At 38.6% G+C, this 20,672-nt stretch overlaps 2 protein-coding genes across 2 annotated transcripts in view; one reads left to right on the top strand and one right to left on the bottom strand.

Annotated features, from left to right (window-relative positions):
• b4galt2 (UDP-Gal:betaGlcNAc beta 1,4- galactosyltransferase, polypeptide 2) overlaps positions 1-7,691 on the top strand; it is a 144,195-nt gene extending 136,504 nt beyond the window's left edge. Inside the window, exon 7 of the mRNA XM_053329760.1 lies at positions 7,541-7,691. Within this exon, the coding sequence (XP_053185735.1) occupies positions 7,541-7,691 (151 nt within the window). The remainder of the gene's footprint in view (positions 1-7,540) is intronic.
• Positions 7,692-14,831: 7,140 nt separating this feature from the next.
• Positions 14,832-16,957, bottom strand: zgc:113531 (uncharacterized protein LOC541359 homolog). Its single transcript, XM_053330246.1, has 3 exons — positions 16,601-16,957; positions 15,195-15,324; positions 14,832-15,022 (listed from the first exon to the last, which is right to left on the bottom strand). The coding sequence occupies exons 1-3, from the start codon at positions 16,955-16,957 to the stop codon at positions 14,832-14,834; spliced, it is 678 nt and encodes a 225-aa protein (XP_053186221.1).
• Positions 16,958-20,672: the final 3,715 nt, after the last annotated feature.

The following is a 20,672-nucleotide window of genomic DNA, read 5'->3' as shown; positions in this document are numbered from 1 at the left end:
TGTTTTTAACTGTAGAACTCTTCCAAGGTTGTTAAAAACACCCACAATACTCAGGGCATGACCTCTGGGACCTCTGGGTCCACAGCTGCTGCTCCTGCTATTTTAAAGGAAAGACAAAGTAAATGGGAGAAAGAGAGAGATGAAATCCAGTATTTTTAATGCTCGGGGAGTTGCGCACCATCCAGCAGAGACAGAGAAACATTTTTCTTATAACTGATCAAATATTTCGGTCCTAGCAGGATGTTGAAAAATGTATTTAAGAAGCTATTGAAATGCATGAAGACATGAAGACTTGTTAAATAAATAACACACATGCATATGAAAGATGCCATAGTAGTTTCTTGTCCTCACAATGTTTATTAAAATTCAGTTTCTGCTAATATGTGATAGTTATATAAATAGAGAAACTACTGAATGCTTAATATTGGTTCACTGTGTAGTGTTAGTGAAATGTTGTACAATATGTTTGCAGCATTAGATGTGGGCTGCAGATGCAAGTGAGGGCCCATATGAGGAAATATCAGATAACTGAGAACAATATAAATAAATCAGACGTCTGAAGACCATGACTTGGCATTTGTGGTCATTGAAAGATTAGAAGATTTGAAGGGCTGAAGACAAAACATTTTCAATAAACTAAAAATTGCTTCTCAGAGATGCAGCCTAGGGAGTTTAAATTTTGCTCTTTTGGTTGTACACATTTAAATTGCTTTTCAGACAAATGTGTAAAAAAAAAAAAAAAAAATCTTCCCGTATAAATGTGTTATTTTATGGTTTGATGAATGAGACCCAACATGCAGAGATGAGCCTTCTAGACACATTAATCACCAGGAGTATAGCACCTCACAGTAAGCTGCTTAAACGTGGATTATCACTGTTTATTCTCCTCTAAGAGCCCCCGTTTTCATGCCTGGATGGGCCGGGCAACGATGCCTCTCAGTACAAAAATCGATAGCTGCTGTAGTTTGGGCAGAATGAAGATATAGTGAACTCTGTTCCCTATTCCAATATTATTTTAATTTGATCTCACGTGACATTCTTACATCACAGCATTTTGACAGAACGGCATGAGGGTTCACAATTTGAGGTCTAGTTTAGTTGTAGCCCCTAAATTGGTTTATAAGAGGATTAAAAGCTGGCAACGAGAGTCATGTGTGAAAGAGTAGTGACTGTTTTTACTGCAGCTAATGCTCATGCAGCCAAATAAATTGCAAGTTTAATTTGAATTTTGCATATAGCTACTGACCCGATGTTGTCCAAGCCTCTGATACATGAAATATAATAAATAACACACACTGTTTTGTTTAAAGATTATAGAAAGTCCAGTCTTGGAAGTTGGGTAAAGTGCACACTAGAATTTCAGTCCCAGAAAACTGATCTTGAAATTTAGATTTCATTTCTTCTTGTGTTATAAAGATTGATGGAGATTTGGTTCAAACTGATGCTGAATTTTTCAATTAAAACATAAATCACAGCACCTTTAGTACTTATTCATAAAGAGTCCCTCCATTTCAATTTTCAAAAGCAACCAAAGCATCCTTAATGGATTGATGTACTGTGTGTGTGCATATCTCCTAATCTTTGTATCCATTAACTTGTCTGTGCGGATTCATTCTGTACAACACTTCTGACTGCTTATGAGTACAAAGTTAATGTAATAAATGGGCAGGTTGACACTTATGATGGATTGTTCAGCTATGCATGCATGACTTGAAGAGCTTGAGTATAAGATTTTCATTACTGATATGAAAAATTATAAATGCTATGTGAATGACTTGATGTTGCCAATGAGACGCAACTGTAGTTTTTAAAGGTTACTAGCAGCATCAACCAACTCAATGCAAGTCATCTGTGAGTTAACTTAACTTATTGGTCATAATGAGCAAAATACTCAACGCTGCACTTCCTTTGATCCTCAGCAATACACCTGCCAAGTGTGAAGTAGATGAAAACAGTTGTTTAGAGAAGTGAAGGACATACAAACACACAGACAAAGACTCCTTCCCATGTAGTTAGATGATATGATGTACTGTAGATAACACCTCCCCCCATATTTTGCTTCTTTGACAAACTAGACTACATGAGTGATGCTAATAGATGCGTGTGTAAATGTAATGTGTAAATGTTGCTCACATCACTGGCCTTGCATACACATTTTATTGACGGCATTTTGATGTGATGTGACTCCTTATTTCTTCAAAATCAAATTAAGTGTGCCCTTCCCTATTCTAACAATTAAAGATAACCCCTAAATACAAGTCTGTGAAGAAGGCAAATCAAGTGAAAAGAAATGACCTGCAACAAGCACCAGCTGGGTATTACATAGACTTTGATCAGCATTCAGTGCTAAAAGCCTTGTAGTGACTTAATTATCTTGAAATATGGTTGGAACAAAACATTTTGTGTAGCTTGAAAAGAGAAAAACCTTCTCTTGGCGTCACGCTTTTATTGATCTTTTATCAATTGGATGGCACGTATTGTCCCCTTTTCCATGTCAACAGATAGAGATAGATAAATGAGGCAAATTAGTCACAAGTGGGGCCTGTGGCATGAATTTAAAATAAAAGACAGACAGTTTTTTCACCTGAAACAAGTTAGATATCAAAACTCCATCTGAAGCTGGTTCATCTTTAAAATGAACAAACTATAGTGTGAAATGGCAGCAATGTTAAGATGTATAAAGTAACCAGGCACACATAATATGTCATCCATCCATTGTGTGTGTGTGTGTGTGTGTGTGTGTGAGAGAGAGAGTGTGTGTGAGTGAGTGACTGAGTGACTGAGTGAGTGAAAGAGTGTTTGTGCCAGAGAGAGATTCAACAATCCTTCAGTAATTGCCTGCTGAAATGACACCAATAGAGATGGGAGCCAGCTAGGTCAGACTAGTCTAGTTGCCTTAATCAAAATCAATAAATCAGCCACTAGACTGAAAGAAAGTGTGTGTGGGTGCGTGCGGGTGCGTGTGTCTGCTTGATACTCAATTCTTGTTTTCCTCCTCTTCCCGCTCATCGCTTTGCACTCTCTCTCTCTGCTTGGTGGACCAGACTTCCTCAATAGGAGGTGACACCAACAGGGACGCTATTTATTTGGGGTTGATACATTATTCATAACTGTAGTGAGAGGCAGAAAATAGCGTTCTATTAGTCGGCATAAAACTTAATTTTTACATCCCTTCTGGACACTCATTATAATGTCCCGGAAATTTCGGCTTAAAAGGATCTTTTGAAAAGAAGTGGGATTTGGGCTTAAATAAGGCTCAGGATAATCAGGAGGTTGTAAAAGGAGGAATGGCCACCTCATGGCAGTATTCAGGCAGTGGGGGAGGAGGGAAGAGGTCTTTTTTCTTACTCTCTCTATCTTTCTTCAGTCAGACAAATTTAATTCATCACTTCTCATCTCCTGAAAGGAGGTTTTACTGTTTTTCAGTACACTTTTGAAGCGTTTTTTGATTGCTCTGCTAGAGAGTGTTAAACCCTCAGTCTATCAAGACATCTGGTCTTTTCTATGATTGATAAAGTAAGGAAAAAATTAGGTAACAAGACAAAAAGTAGTTTGTTCAGTGAGAACTGAAGGAGGTATCTGACTGTGGGAAGCAACTACTTAACTGGTAGATCGATCTCTGTGAAGCTGAACTGAGGCAGTGCTTTGAGCTTAATGCTAACATCAGCATGCAAACATACTTACAGTGACACACAGCAGGTACAGTCAGGCCCAAAAGTCTGAGACCTGATCACCATCTTAGTTTAGATAACATCTGCTAAATAGCACTAAACACAAAGTATAGCTGAGATTGATGGGTATGTAATTAGTTATGTGGTATAGTCATAAACCAAAGTATTGCACAGATCTTAATTTTGACCTGATGATGGTGCTGCAGGTGAAATGTCACAAATTTTGTTTATCCTGGGTGGGACATGAATGACTGCACCGAAGTACGTGACAAACCTTTCAAAAGTTGTCGAAACTTTTCACTCAGAATGGCACTAGATGAAGGTCAAGGTCATTAGGATTCATTGTCTGGGAAACATGAATGTTTTTAAAAATTGTTTTATATTTTTTGCCAATCCATCGGTCACAGATGCACCAATACTAATTCTATCAGTCCAAAAACCCAGATCTTAATATCAGGACTGAAAAAGTTGGATTGGTACATCTCTACTATCTGGTAGATGTTGAGATATTTTGCTCTATAAACTTTCAGGAAAGATCCGGAGAGTGGGGGCACCGACAGACACACTGCCAAAAAGACATCTGAAGCTTGATTGGCTGCTATGAGTGATAACAGACTGCTTAAATCTACAACTGTTTTATTTAAATTCACAAATTTGGATTTCCAAAAAGTACTAAAAATACTTTACAAAACTGTCTAAAACTCTAGCAACAGCCTACTAAATCAATTTATCTTTACTAAATAACTTAAAAGCCCTCCTTTATTTGCCAGGCTTTACACACACAGAAGTTTGTCACTAAATGACACAAATAAACTCAACTTCTGTCTCCGTGCTTTTCCTTCAGGTGCACGCTTGTCTTTGTGTTTCGGGCCTTTTGGGAGAGTTTATCTGGAGTACCTGTGTAATGTCCAGTGTTTACCAAGGGAAGCGCTGTCTGGACTGTTCGATGAATCTCCCCTGCATACACACACACACACACACACACACACACACACACACACATTCACTCAAACAGGCACACCCCTACATAGGATTCCATTCTTTCAACCCTTTGGAGATACTGCTTAGGCATTGCAATGAGATATTGGGCCAGTGGAAGTAAGAAAGAGGCACATTAATCACCAGTCGTGGGTATCAGTTAACACACACACATTCTGTCTGGCAAACAGCGCTTTGTGCATTGCAAATGAATGACTTTCACACACATTGTTCAATATTCCATTCATATGTTATCGTCGTGGGACAGAGCAGATACAGAGTGTGTTTGTGTGTCTTCTAAAATTTAGCATGAACATGACTTTAAGTTGACTTTCTTTCTAATTGCAAAATCCTTAAAGAAATATTTCTACAAAAGTCAAGTAGGCCAACTCAAAATATATGATACCAGAACAAATTAACCCTGTGTAGCTTAGCATGAGAAGCTTTTGTTGTGCTCCTAAACCAGAAGTGTTTTCCTGTGAGACTCTCTGTGAAATTAAAATAGAGCTTTTTTTAGCCCAGTTATAGGACTCAGTTTGGAAATCAGGGTAATGAATACGCAAGGAGGATTGTCTCAGTTTCGCCCTCCAGTTTGCTAAAGTAAAACATAATGTGCTGTAGATTTGAAATCAACCACAGCATACAGATTGAGTGCACATGCATCTGATATTCTCTATACATATGCAGGGATTAGTCTATTGCTTTTTAATCTTTTCATAGATTCATCCAAAGATTCACCCCCCCCCCCCCCCCACCCAGTTCTCATTCATTTTATTTTTAATATCACTATATCTTGCTCCCTCCATCTGTCACTCTCTTTCTCAGATATATATTTATCTCTTTGCCTATCTATCCTCCATGTTTCCTCCCTGTCATCCAGCCCTCATTTCAGTTTAAGCCGCCTGCTCCTCCATTTTTCTCTCCTTCTTTTTCTCGCACTTTCTTTACGACTACTACTTTTACATGAGTGCAAGTCCTTGATAGGAGCCAGAGCCACACTTAATTCTATTTTTATCTTATTGTATTATATTGTTCAAGGGAAAGATGCTTGACAACATTTTTCCTGTGCCCATTCATGCCAATAAAGCTCTTTTTGATTTGATTTGAGGGAGACAGAAGAGAGCAATGCTGAGAGAGGGAGAGAGATCTTCACTAGTCAGCTCTGACAAGCCTCTGTAGACTCAGTGGTCCATGTCAGACTGGAGTGTCAACTCCACTTGTACGTCCAAGCATATCATTAAGAAGACATCTTTTGTTGTAATCAGTCACCGCTGTCTTTTGAAAAGTCAATGCACAAAGCTGGGTGCTTGCACACATCAGCTTTTTCTCTTCCCACAGCCAGAAGAAAGACATTTCAAGACAAGCGTGTTGCACATTACAGTACGCATGCTGTTAAACAATCACACACTACGGCCTCAAATTGATGCTGCTACAGTACGAGGGTGATGGAGGATTTGTGTTGTGAGTCTGTTTTTGATGCAAGAGGTTGCATCAGAAGCTGAACTAAACTGAGAAGCAGCACTGTGAAGCTGTCTGACACACTGAATTATTTTCCCATATTTATTCCTAAAATCAGAGCAGATTCTCACGTAAGAGTAGATTCTGATGTAACTGCTGAACCACAGCCAATCGGGGAAGGATATTCCAGCATAATTCAGCAAACCTAGGCGGAGATGATGGATAATGCTGTCCACTGAGTCACATTGTAATGCCCTAGCACCACCTGTTGGTTGTGATTCGCATAGTAAAGGAAACCAGACTTTTTCATTTTTAACAGTTCAACAGAAGAGTTTTGACTTTCTGCTTTAAGGATAGTGAATGTACATATGCTAAGAAATTGAAAGCGTAAAAAGTATTTTGTCAGTGAACATATTGTGCTCTGGACATCCTGTGTGTTTAAATGTGGGTTTTGTTATTAGCATTTATTGTGCTAATTGAGTTTTGGATATGGCTCACACATGGAGGTGCAGCACTTGATAACAGCTGTCCTGATGTTACGGTTATTTCACTTCTTATTTAGACAGTTTTGATTTACTGACCAGAACATTAATGTTGTCTTGAAGCACTCCATGTGTTTGCATCAGTTTGTTTGATAATGTTATTATTATTGTAGCAGTCTATCTTTCAAATGCTGTCTGCTGTGACTTTTACTACTTGTGTCTTATGCGTTATTTGTCGCTGTGCAACCAAACTAGTTTTGCCTCTTGTTTATCTGATCAGATCTAATCAAATTAATTATGTGTATTTCATTTATTCTGCTTTACTGATGGTAAAAGTTTTAAAGCTAAATATAGTTGGGGATAATATAGTTTGATCAACTGTAATAGAGTGACCAGAGTCAGACTTTATTATTACTTTATTCATCATTATATGTTTTGCTTTACTGACTGCTGACTGGATAATTTGAGTGGATGATGCACCTGCAGACCTGGTAGAGAAGGGTCAGAAACCTGGATGAGATGTTTACATGCCACAGTGTCCCAGCTTCAGTTCAAATACTCACTACTTTGATGTTAGTGTGCCGAGCTGTCTGTCCTTCGTACTTCTTGCTCCTTAACATTATTTTGTGAGTTTGGTTCTCTTCTCTTAAATAAAACAGTCCCCTAGAAAAGATGGTTAATAGTGATTTCTGTTTCCTAGCCCACAGTCCTGTAATTATCTGCATTTCCCGATGGTTAATGGGCACGCACAACTCCTCAAACCTCCTGTGTCCTACCAATAAAAATACACAATGATGCACAAACAAGTACTGATATAGAGGAAAAGAATTTACCTAGAAGCTATGGCACTTTTGTTTCTATTCTACTTGCACCACTTTGAATCTAATTGTCTCCTCGTTTCCCTTTCTCCCTCTCCCATCCCTCTCTATTTCTTTCTGTCTCTCCTACCAGATTCAATAAAATTCAGAACACGAAGAACACAATGAAGAAGGATGGCATCAGTTCTTTGACCTACAGAGTGGTTCAGGTCAAGAGGTACCCTCTCTACACAAATATCTCTGTGGAGATCGGCAAACCACCACCTCGGCCTATTAAGGGCTAAACAGAGAGAGTGAGGAGGAGGATGACCGTTGACTTCAATTGAGACAGGGGAAAAAGTTTTAGGAGAGTTTGAAGGAAAGAAAAAGGAAAACATATCCAAGACATTTACAGATGTGGGAGTGGAGGAGAGAGGGAAAAGTCACAAGCACATTATAGTCTCTCTCCCTCTCTCCTCTTCTTTACCCATTTCTCTGTTTCTTTGAGATTTCAGCTTGCCATTTCTGTAACCAGGACTCAGGCTCTTTCCACCTACGACTTTTTTCAAACAGCCAGTGGCAGACTTCACATCTCCTACCTTTACCAACCAGTGACTTCAGAATTCAAATGTGGGGACCAAAATTCAGTCGCTAACAAGGTTTGGCGTCAAACTTGGAGTTGAAACTTGGAGTTTTTATTAATAAACAAACTGGAGAATATCTAGTGGCATGTTGACAGGGGAGGTTGACAGGAAGTGTTGCTGAGAGATTAGATATGAGACGGTACCATCATTTGACACATTGGAAAGTTTTCACGGCCTATTCTGAAACTCTGGAAAGCATCCAAGGTCATATAAACCAATGACTGTACCCATGAGAAAATGGGCTTACTACATGGATACTTAGACAATGTGAGCAACAGATGGCTACAAGATGTGGTACCTGCTGGCTGGGAAAAGAAATATCAGGAAACTAACCTGGTGGACAGCGAACCTTACAAATGCCATCAAAACGCCAACTTCCAGCATTTACAGTGAACGTTGGTAGAACAAGGTTTCCTTTGGAGGCTAATTGGCATAATATGATGACATGCAGTGATTGATTGAATTGTGTCAGATAGTTTGCATATCAGAGATATCTGCTGACTCATATCTTGAAAAATGCTGATATTGGACAGTTGACATATTTACGTTTTTTGTCAGGGAGTCGCCTGTTTGGATCTAATTACTCAATCAAATCCTCCGGTATCAATTAATGAATGTGTATTGTGCCTGCATCTACCGCAGAAGACTAAAACCAACGCTGGGATCCGCTGATAAAACGTGTTTGATCATCGTCAACAGCAACAAACAACTGAGAACTCTGTTTTTGTTCTCAGTTTTTTTATATATATAAACTAAAAAACTTTAGAAATGGATTTACTGGAGTGAGGGAAACGCTTTCTCCTGTTCTGGATGCAGTTTGGTGGAACTACCTTGGAAATGCGTTTGAAATCAAATCGATGAACTGACAACAGGCCAGATATATACTGACAGCTCAGTTATGATTTTAACCTGTGGTACATTTTGGAGGTTAGGTTTCTTGAAACTTAGTTATTTCTCTCCGTATGAAGAAAGATGAAGGTTCATTTTGGTGCTTCAATTATACATTTTTGTTGTTTCTGCAAAATACAAAAGATACAAATGGGCTGAGGTACTTCATTGGTCTTTAAGTTAAGGGTTTGTTTAAGTAGAAATATGCACTTTTTTATTCATAGGGATAAATATCAAAAACGAGCTGTCAGGATAGATTCATGGCTCATATTTTTGCAGGCAGAAAGTTGTGGGAACAAAAGCTGACTAGCCTACAATGTAACCTGAAAGTCAGACTTAAAAAAAAAAATTATCACAAGTCTTTAAAACTCTATCAATACTATTACTACACCATTTTTTCACACTATCTGTTTCTCATATCCTGTAGGAGGAAATTATAAGGTCGTAGTCACCTACTGGTGAAATTGCGAATTTTAAGGCAGTAATGAGACATTATCATTTGAGCAGTTTAACTGACGTTTCTATTGCTGCTTCAGAATTTATCATCATCATCATCAGCTGTCAGTTTTTATTTTGTAATCTATTTTATCACACTTAAAGTCTTCAAAGGCGATGAGTTTAATGAATCAAACATTTGGGGTCACTTTTAGTTTTTTTTGTTTTTTTTACTGAAACTGTTTAAATTGTAAAACTTTTTTTATTTGATGAGTTTCATAAACTTTCCCTATGTGACACATGAAACAACAAAATATCTGATCATGATTCCATCTGTTATCATTATTGAAGCCTTTGACAGTTTAATGCTTTGAAACATCTAATTCATCATTCTTCTTCCTTTGTTTTGTTCTTCCTCGTGTCTACTTCTGAAGCTGTTACTGCTGACGCCTAAATACCAAACTGATGCCTTCAGTAGTTATCTTAAGGGGCAGGGAAGGTTATTTTGTATTATTTTTAATTGAGATCTCATTCCTTTTAGGGGTAAAATCACTTGATGAAAATGTGTGTTTCAAGATGGGTAAACTGGTTAGAACAAACATTTTAAACAATGAAAAACCCACATAACATATTTCTTACATCCTACCTTTGACATTTAAATTAGACGGCTAATGCAAAAAAGATTTGCGCTGGTTTTGATTTTCTATCATGCAGAGCAAATTTGGGCTTTTATCCTGGTGAAAATGGTGTATTGTTGGCCTTCTCCTGATCAGCCTTGAGGCAAAAATGTTCCCATCTGTTTGGCTCTTGATTATCTTTGCCTCAAGCTTGTTGGAAGGTATGATTGCTCCCCTCTTCATCACACACTCCCAGTCACACATTCACAGCCTCTCCTATTTGTTGCATGGTCTCTCCTTTCATTGCCTTTTCTTTCTTACTCTGCCAGTCCAGGCTGTATGTGTCAGTGGCACACTGTTGTGCTGTGCGGTGGGCCCACTTCAGGCACAGCTGTGTCTTAGAAGAGTGCTCCTTCTTTCAATAGATATCGACAGGGGCTCTCTTTGTGTTTCTGAATCTATGCCAGTTACTGTATCTTTACTTTTCCATCTATTCTGTCCCTCACTGAGCACATCCCCATTGGTGAATGTTTCTCCTCTTCATCAGATTCTCCTTTTCCATTTCACCCTCCCTGCTGTTATACTCTCCTGGTGTGAGTTTCAGTATGCTCAATAGGCAGACTACAAATGGAGAGGTCAATACAATCTCTTCCTTATACTGTTTACAGCTTACCCTGTACAATACAGTTTCCTCCACGTCTACAATATTTGACAAGCCACTGTTTTAAAGTGGGATATAAGGTGATGAAAATGTTTAAAAGGAACAGTTTGACATGTTAATATCACTCTCATATCTGTAAATGCAGAGCTAACTGTTACAGCTATTAGCCGGTTAACTTATGTTAGCATAAAGACTGGGAACATTGGGAAACAGCTCACCTAGCTCTGACCACTCTAACCACCAGAAGCAAAATCCACCTAACAACTCCTCTTAAGCTCACTACTTAACCTAATGTTATTTCTTGTGTGTTTAATATATACCAAAACTGTGGTGTAAAAACAGAAAGTGGTGGTTTCACAGGAGGATATGCGCCAACTGTTGTCTAACTCTTGCCAGGAAAGTGGTTATAATTGTGTTAATTAGTAAGTTTTACTGTTGCTCATAGACAGATTCCCTTTGAACAAATCCATACTAGCTAGCATTTTCCCGTTGTTTTCAGTCTTTCTGCTAAGCTAGGTTAGCTGGCTTTAGCTTCATATTTACCATACAGAAATTAAGTGGTATTGATCTTCTCATATACCTCTTAGCAAGATGAAAGCATATCATGTTTTTTTTTTTCAGTTTTATGTCGAAATAGATTTGGATTAGATTGGATTTTTCCGGTTCAGTATTACAATTTAAATTAATATCTTAAAGGCTTCTCTGATAAATTACAGGCAACATTTTATGAGATCAGATACATGATGAAAGTACAAGCTGAAGAGTGACTAGTTGATGGAAAAAATGGATGGATGTGGCGGGAGAGGCATGGACCCAGTGTGTATAAACAGTAATGAGGGTTATAGATATAAAGATCATCAAGTATTTGAAACGTTTCTTTTACTTGAGAATCAGAACAACCATGAGGAGTGCTTGATGTTTCTTAATGGACTTGCAGTACTTTTGAGGCCATTGCAGTTGTCAAGCACACCTCAGTTGGTAGTTTTTGCAGAAGTATTTGAAACGACTTTTCAAATATATTTTGCTCATCTGCTGCAGAGAGCAGACAGGACTTTCAGGCCTGTGGGCATTTTTAAAAATTTACTGTATCTCTAGCTATGTTTTTTTTGTACATTGAATGTTGAAAATGTTATCTTATATAGAATGCATTATGTCATATCAAACCTACTTTTTCTATACAATCAATAAATCTGCTGGTTAAAGATTGTATGATGGTGGTGTCAGTTTATTTTCTGTGTGCACACATATTACTATAATTACTATAATTACTATTGTATCATCATGTTTTTCCCCTAGGTTACTGACAAGTACAGTAACTGTCAAAGTCTGGAAAATGAATGAGACCCTAACCTTAATCCCAAGCACTTCCTGTCCTGGTGTCAATGTATAAGCAAAACAATGAATTCCGAAAATGCACCCACAAAAACAAAGTCATCTGCCTTATAAATGTAATGTAAAACAAGACTAATAGTTTACAGCCATGGTGTCTCAGAGAGCCTGTACTTTGGCGCAACGGTTCTTGGGCTAAATGTTAAGTAGCTTTAGTTTAACATGGGACCATGCTAACATTTGCTAATTACATTTAAAGTGTGTCTGAGGCTGATGGGAATGTCATTAATTTTGACATAATTTGGTCATAAACCAAAGTATGAATGTCTGAATCAAATTGAATTGCAACCCATCGATCCATCCATTTAACATTTCACTCAAAACAGCTCACTGACATTTAATGGTGCTAGAGGAAAAAATGGTAGATCACCGAAGTCATTAGGGCACATAATTTGTGAATCATGTCTGTACAAATGTTTTTGCCAGTCCATCTGGTAGATGTTGACATCATTCACAGGATATATGACAACTGTATGTATATATATATATATATATATATATATATATATATATATATATATATATATATATATAGTCATAAAAATGTTATCCTGTTTCACAGCAATCCAAGCACAATGCCATCCTTTCACAATGCCATCCTTTGAGCCCTTGGGAACTTCACCTGCAGACTGAGGTAATCCCAGAGCTTTTTAATGTAATGTTGATGGCTATTGCCATGACAATCCAAATAAACCTACTTCTGTTTTGGCTGTGTGGTGAATTGGGTTAAATTGTGGACTGAATATGTCTTGTATTCTGCAGTCCTTAATTTTCTCACCTTCACAATAACATATCTATAAAGCTGCAACAGTAGCACTATCCATCTTTTATGTTTTACTTCTTTTGTTATTCTTTTATTGTTTTGTGAGGATCACTGGTCCCAATCTGTCAACAGAAAAGCTCTGCAGTTAATTTCTCAGACAGAAGCCAAACTGTTCTCAAAAGCACAAATTGTTCACTGAAAGTGGAAAGACACAACTCGAGAGAAAACACAATGTCAGAGATGTTTATCAGACATGGAGAGATGTTTTAATTAGGAATATTTCACAGTACATGCAGTATGACACTGCATGATTTGGGGGTATGATTGACATCAGTTCCCTTTCATTTCAGTGAGTCAATTGAAACTGCACTTTACACTGATTTGTTATGATTATCAGTAATTCACTTGATAGGTGTTCATCTCTAAGTTTAAACTTAATCCCAGACAGACAGTGAAACCATGTCAAGTTGTCAGTAATGCTATATACTTCATGCAGCAGCAGCACTGCACACATACAAAACAACACATAATTACTTTTGGTTTTCATTCAGAGGTCCCTCATAATTAAAGTGATAGATGAAGACAAATAACTCTGTAGGAAGGGGGACTGCATATGAACTTATAAAAAATGAGTATGCATCAATCAACTTCGTGCAACATTTCATCTTACACTTTGATTTTTTAAAGGTGGTAAATGGTAACTGTACACGTTGATAATAGTGGTAATTACAAGAAAGGTTTTTATGACTGTCTATCTCGCTTGTGAAAAATGAATAAAGCAGTAAATGACAGATTGTTTTCCCTGCGCTACAGTGTACAAACACAAGTGAAATGAAACCGTTTTCAAATACTGCCCTTTTTCAGTTACCGTACTGATGTAATAGGCCATAGTCAAATGCAGTATATATCAATAAACATAGCAATTGAAGAACTAAATGTATAGAAAACAGCTACAAAATTGTTTATTGCTTTGCTAAGGCATTTCCTAGTCTAAATAACATCACAGCTGTGCATGTATTTTGGTGCTGCATCAACCTGTGACAGGTCAATTACAATGTCTTATCCAATAATCTCATTGGCTTTGTTACGTTGCTAGTCATTTCCCAAATCAGGTGTCTGAAAATTAAAAAAAAAACAAGCAAAAACAAACTCCTGGGTAAGTAAGGTTTTTTAAAGTTCACTACTTTTTCTCAAATAACACTCAACCAGTGTGCCCTGGTAGCTGAATGGGTGGAGTACATGTCAAGTAACAGCAATATCCCTGGTTCAACTCCTTGTTACATATTGCATCGCTCTCTCTCCCCCCTTGTGTTCCTGTCTGATTCTCCACTATTACCTCTCCATCAAGGGAAAAAAATGCCGAAAAACATATCTTTAAAAAAACACAAACGGACCAAATCCAGTTAACCTTTTAGAAAAAATGGTGTACAGGCAGATGAAATATTAAATATCTGTGGCAGGTTTTCATGGGTTTTTTTCCCAGTTCCTGTCAGATTTGGTTTCTTACATAGATGTAAAAAGTTAGGGACAATATTTATGGGTGTCTGAGGTTCAATTTAAAACAAGTTTAAAAAGTCTCTATTTCAAAATGTATACAGTTTTAGTCCTATTTTTCTTCCTAATTTAACTGTTTGCAGTGGTTTTCATGACTAGAATGAATCTTTTCATAATTTTGTCCTTGTTTGTGATATACAGAGCAAGTAAGGCCTGATGATGGGCCAACAATGTCCACCAAAGTCACAAATTCAATGGGTCTCACAACAATAGAAGAAATGTTTGATGGATAATCCTTGTAGATTGGCAGCTGATCTGTTCTGATGGCCTGTGGCATTTTATAAAATATCTTCTTTGGTTCTTGTTCAATTCTGTTGCCAAAAAGTAGAGTGTTTTGGCGCTGCAGATGATCTGTTATGTTTGGCTAGACCGCTGACATTTTCTGAGGCACAGGAGGGTGCAGCATATCAGTAAAGATGGATGGTGTATAGCTGCTCAGCCGTCAAGGATTGTGTATTTTAAAATACCAGATGGTTCTCTGCTGACAGAGAGAATCAGTTTTGCTGGATGGATGGTTTCTCCGGCGTACAGTTTTTGAGACGGGAACAGGTGGCGAGACGGTTTCCCTCCCAGTAGCCTGCATCCTGACCGTCATGACAACGACACTTGGTGCAGGAGTCGACCCACACAGGCTCTCCTGCAGGAATCACCCGACTGCGCGATGCGTCAGCATAGCAGTTTGGTCCTGGAGGGAAGATGAGCAACAGAGGTGAGTGTACTTGCAGCCAAACAGATAATACAAAAAGGTAAGCGCATTAAGTCAAGTGTACAGCATTGTGCTCTGACTGAGATGTATATTTGAGGTTTTTTTCCAACTTAGAATGACTTCCTACTTTCAATTTATCATTTAAACTTACCCTCCTTGCATTCAGGGCAGCATTTCCCAGGCTGGTAGACAGGATTGACACATGGTGGAGGGGCACAATCTGCGACTAGACAGCGAGCGATGCCATCACTGTCACAAGTACACTGCTCACATTCTGATGGCTGGGAAAAACAGACACACAAACATGTATACAAACAGAATGAGACTCCATGTGTAACGGAAAAGAAAAAGCATTAAAAAGTTGATAATGTAACCATCTGCTATGCAAATAAATGTCCTTACACTTGTATGTGCATATGTGCCATTGTAAAGCACTTTGGTGCATAATGTGTTTGCTTTTTAAAGCTCTATATATAAAATAAACTTGAACTGTGAGTTGTTATTTACTAAGACCCCCTCATGCCATCTCAAAAGGGGGCGCCATTTACCTCTAATTCCCAACTGAGTACTCAAGTTACATACCAACATACCACAATGTGAGTGAGGTTTGGAAAGAAACTCACTGGAAGAGATGCATATAGGCTTATTATCAAACAGTTATATATATAGTAGCCTACATTTAGAAATACTGTGTTATAGGTATAAGTTTATTATAAAATGTTGTGCATGATTACTCATTAAAATGACTGCACTGTAGTTACAGAACAGGATGAGACGAAACAAAGAGATCCAAAGTTTACACATCAACAGTTCTGAGCTGGTGTTCACCTTTTGTTTTTTTATTCTGCATGATGGGCAGTGTCTAATGAAATGTAAAAATGTTTTTTGGGGTTTTTTTTATTTTTATTTTTTATATAATTTGTGATATTCTTATAATTTCCAGTTGGATATTTGTCCGATACTGCACACACAGACTATAGCTCATAGCTTTGCAGTGGCATTTAAAATAAGAACATATAAGAACCTTCACAAGTAGTTTTTCATTTGGATATAGTGCAGACAATTCGACACAGTGGTAATGTGGAGGCCCCCTATAAAAACAGAGGGCCTGCAGACAACCTCTGTAATTATGCACTCTGCCAGTAATGGCAAAACTCAACTATACTCTACAGTAAATCCATAGTCCCTAACCTTTTTGACTTGTAACCCCTTAGAATGAAACAGTGTCTTCTCATGATCCCTCATTCTAAGACCTTATCTGTGCAGCTCTCGTGTAAGAGGAAAACACTGGTCATTCCTATTTTGCAACCTATCATGTAGGTTTTAACTTATGATATTTTTAGGGTTTTTTTTAAATCCATCACACTCTCTCTCATGATGTTTTTGATATTTTGATGTTTTTGATGGTGTCTTGTCCTGTAAAATCAAAAGCCAAAAACTCAAATAAGAAAAACTGCAAACTGACTTATCAGTTATCAAAATATCAACATCAGTGTTACTTCTATCAACTCATTGTTCAATCTCTACTGCCATATGTGTCATTACTTCCAAGCTTACCTGGAAGTTTTGCCCCAGCTCGAACACCACTCCGCGGTACTCACACCCGATCTTCTCGCACCGGGGGCAGCAGTCGGTGGGGTAGTGGCTGACATGGATGCATGCAGCCGGGAGAGAAGTGCACTCAGTACGGGCACACGCAGAGCCCTCAGCGGTACACTCACACTGAGTGCAGTGATCAGAGTCCAGAAAGTACCATTCCCCAACGTAGTATATGCTGCCGTTGGCTTCGCAGGTGCTCTCCTGCTGTCCGGCGACTGAGAAGCCAAAGCCGGCCTGTGCGCAAAGCAGTAGTGCCAAAACGGCCGTGCGTATTCTGCGCTCCAAGGAAAGGCGCTCACTGAACACCTTTGCCATAATGCACCTGATGATTACAACAATTTTACAAACAAGGGGACTTCTTGACAGATTAAGACTTCACAAAATAGTTTGTTACATTGTTGGGCTACTGAGCGCAAAATCCTTGATGTTACCTCTGTACTCCTTCCACAGCGTTCTACTGGGGCAGTGCACACTTCTGCAGAGAGCCAGGAAGGGGGTGGAGGTTGGGGGCATTGAGAGGGAAATATTCACTGCACCTCTAAGAATTCACACGCCAGTTTCAGCTGAAGTTTTGGTCACCTCCCAGTTCAACATGTGCAGTTCAGACATTTAATAAGAGCACTGTTGGTAATGATTTGAGTGTACAAATCTCTTTCGCTTTCGCTTAATTTGTCACACTGTGCTTTGCATTTTTATTGCAACATAATTTCCACCTTAAAGAACATGTAGGCCTACTGTGAAGAATGGGTAAAAGTATATTATTTAAATATCCACCGGTGAGAGTTCAGCCAGATCTCGCGATAACCCCCCTGCAATCCCACCCCCCTACATAGCAACAGTCTATGATAGCAACTGGAATGTTTGCCTTGGATACCACAGCCGTGCTAGGTACAAATTGAGGTGAGAGTTTTCTTCTCTTTAGCAACATATAAAACATTTTATCAATTAGTTTTGTAGTTTTATCGGTAATGTCAGGAATTTACCATGTGGACATGTCACTTTTTTGTGAAATATTTGGTGTAATGTCCACATTTGGCAAAGACACTAGCTTGTCTTGCTACTACTAATTTAGCCTTCTCCTCTTTAAGACTACTAAACTAGGTTGTCTTTCCATTACTAGTTAGCGCTAATTTAACAGTTTCAAAGTGTGTCTGAAAACCCTACTAACCTTCTAATATTATAAGTTTTACTTAGTAGTTGAAAAAATATTCAGACAATTTACTGAACGTTAATCAGAAAGTGTCAATACAGCAAGTGAAACTGTTAAAATTAATGTTAACTTACTCCATTACAAATAAAGTCATTTGAATCTTACCTAACGTCAGTTTATTATATGACTGGTTCAGTTATTACTGATCATTTTACTGCTTTAGCTCATCAAGGTAGGGCTGTTATGAACTTCTGTGTATTCTGTCGGGCTGTTTAATCTATTAAGGTGTATTTTATAAGCCTGCTTTGTGTGTAAAATCTTTAATCAGCAAAGTGACTCCAGCTGTCAGATAAATGTAGAGGAGTACGATATTTCCCTTTTAGATGTTGTGGAGTGCAAGTAGAGAGTTAGCATTTGTACTCACAGTAAGAACAGTACTTGAGTAAATGTACTCCACCACAAGTAGCTTCGTCGTTCAACAAATGCTGGTGACTCCTAATGTGGTTTTTACTCTTGATACTACTGTTGATTTCTGTTTCTTCACCCATAGATTGCCATTCATATGCAGCCTACCAATGGAAATCAGTTTTTGTGCCCTGGCCAGTCTCTGTGGAGCCTTATTGCTGAGCATGTTTCTGGGTCAGAGCTGCCAAAGATTCGTACAGCACTGGGCTGCTCCTTGATTGACATGTACACAGAGGTACATGATGAGGTGAGACGGTTTTATGACTGTAATGTTTTCTTTATTAATATTTCTTCAGGCAAAATGTTGCTACTTGGCTTTTTACTTAGCACATTCCCCTTCACATTCAGTGGGTGAAGCTTGTTTCATCATTTATATTTTTCACACTTTCTGATGCCCCCTTATGTCCTTTCAAATAATTCAGATAGTGGGTCTGTTTCTAGTAGGATCACAGCACTAGCACACCATACAACCTACAAAATTTCCTTTGATAATCATGAATAAAAAAATTGCATATCTAAGCCAAACTATTTAAGAAGTCTGGTGTTATGTTGTGTAAGTAGGTTTATTTGGCTGCATAAAAAATCCCCAGACTCCCTAATAAAAATGAAATGTGGATAAACTAGAACTGTGCAGTCGTGAACTCCAAATGTGAGCCAGGCAGACATCAATATTTACTCAAGGCCGACTAAACTCTGAGCCCCTAGCATGGAGCACTCTAGGAGCTCAGGCAAGATGACCCACCCAAGACCTATAGTGGCACACACCTCACGAAATAGGCCAAATCGAGGTCAAGATTACGGCGTTAAACTCAATTTCTAGAGAATCTTGGGGGGGGGGGGGGGGGGTATCAAAAGGAAAACAGAGCAATTGTGTCACAAACCATGAATTAAAACAGTCAAATAAAATTGTCTTAAACTGAAACTAAGTGCATTGAAAATGGGTCAAATGTGAGGACATGTGGCCTTGTCTACTGAGGGAACATTCCTCTTAAGCTGTATTACATAAGTTAGGTCATATGCACTAAAGACCAAGTCTGTAGCTGTAGATTACATAGAGACAAATCATTCTTCTGATCAGCACTTTCTGTGTGATATAAAAATCTCTGTACATGCTGTTTTCTTATAGTGTACACACCCTGCAACTCGCCTTTCTTGCACCACCGATCTCTCCTTCCATCTTTTTGTCTTTGCTTTTCTACTCTCTCTCCTACTTTCTGCCACTCTCTTTCTTTTTCCTCTGCTGTGTTTGTTCAGCGTCCAAATCTCTCCATCTGTAGATGCTATCATCTCTGCCTGCAGTGAGCCAACGGACGAGAAAAATACTTGGACATAGTTTGTCTCAAATTTCAAACCATGACATGTTGAAGCTTACCACATGTTGCTTTTGTGACAGTTCAAGTGTGACATCGACAAAACACGCACAGACTACTTTTCGTATGGAAACAGAAGCGAGACTCCCTCTCTTTCACATATAAGAACGTACACAGACCCTCAAGGACTCAAAAGTGTCCTTTCATATAACAAAACAAAAAAAAAACTGAATCTGAATGATGCAGACTAATCTAAAGAAAACTCATCCACGGCACAGACACACTCCCATCTGCACACACACACACACACACACACACAAATATTTACACACAGAAAGAGGCCCAGTAAGCTTAGTGAGTCAGGAGGTCGGTATAACAGGGTTAAAGAGGCTAATCCTCAACTGTTGATAAGACCGTTAGCAACACAAATTCTTCAACTCGATTGTGAGTATCTGTGTGTGTGTGTGTGTGTGTGTGTGTGTGTGTGTGTGTGTGTGTGTGTGTGTGTGTGTGTGTGTGTGTGTGTGTGTGTGTGTGTGTGTGTGTGTGTGTCAGAGAGAAAATATGTGTGTGTGATTGTGTGCATATACTCTATGTATATGTGTCACATGCTGGTGTGTGTGACTTTCAGTTTTCTTCAGATATACTATCAGACACTGTTTATGCAGTGGCTCTGTGTAAAGCCTCCAGACGGAAAGGAAGACTTAGACTGAGAGCTTTAAGAAATTTCCAGGAAAGAAAAAAAAGCAAAGCACAGAGCACCTTATTCAACTCTCAGGCTAGTGCAGATCACTTCCTCTTTCCTTTTCCTTTTTTTTCTCTCCATGTCTGCCTATCTCCATGTCTTTCTTGTTCAGTTTTTTTCTCTCTCCGTCTTTTTTTCCTGCAGCCATGTAATGAATTCCATCCCTTTGTGAGCCACTGTTAAAAGTAATAGCTGATCTGCAGGCGACTCCTCCATTCCTCAGCACCACAGTTCCTCCCTCGATCAAGGTCTCCATTGTCTACGGCGGTTAGATCAGAGAGAATATTAGCCTCTCTTTTCATGTCTCCTTACAAGGCCAATGCCTCTGCACCTCCCTCTCCACTCCTTCCTTCTTTCTAT

The sequence above is a fragment of the Scomber japonicus genome, chromosome 12 (assembly GCF_027409825.1).
Source record: "Scomber japonicus isolate fScoJap1 chromosome 12, fScoJap1.pri, whole genome shotgun sequence".
Classification (NCBI taxonomy): domain Eukaryota; kingdom Metazoa; phylum Chordata; class Actinopteri; order Scombriformes; family Scombridae; genus Scomber; species Scomber japonicus.
Note: the sequence above shows the minus strand (reverse complement) of the source record. Positions and strands in the feature narration are given on the sequence as shown.

What these genes read in the sequence shown, in the direction of transcription:
- zgc:113531 (XM_053330246.1), bottom strand. Translation starts at nt 16,957, where the DNA reads ATGGCAAAGGTGTTCAGTGAGCGCCTTTCCTTGGAGCGCAGAATACGC. An exon ending in AGCTGGGGCAAAACTTCCAG is followed by an intron (nt 15,325 to 16,600) that starts GTAAGCTTGGAA and finishes TGTTTTTCCCAG; the next exon opens with CCATCAGAATGTGAGCAGTG. An exon ending in CTGCCCTGAATGCAAGGAGG is followed by an intron (nt 15,023 to 15,194) that starts GTAAGTTTAAAT and finishes TCTTCCCTCCAG; the next exon opens with GACCAAACTGCTATGCTGAC.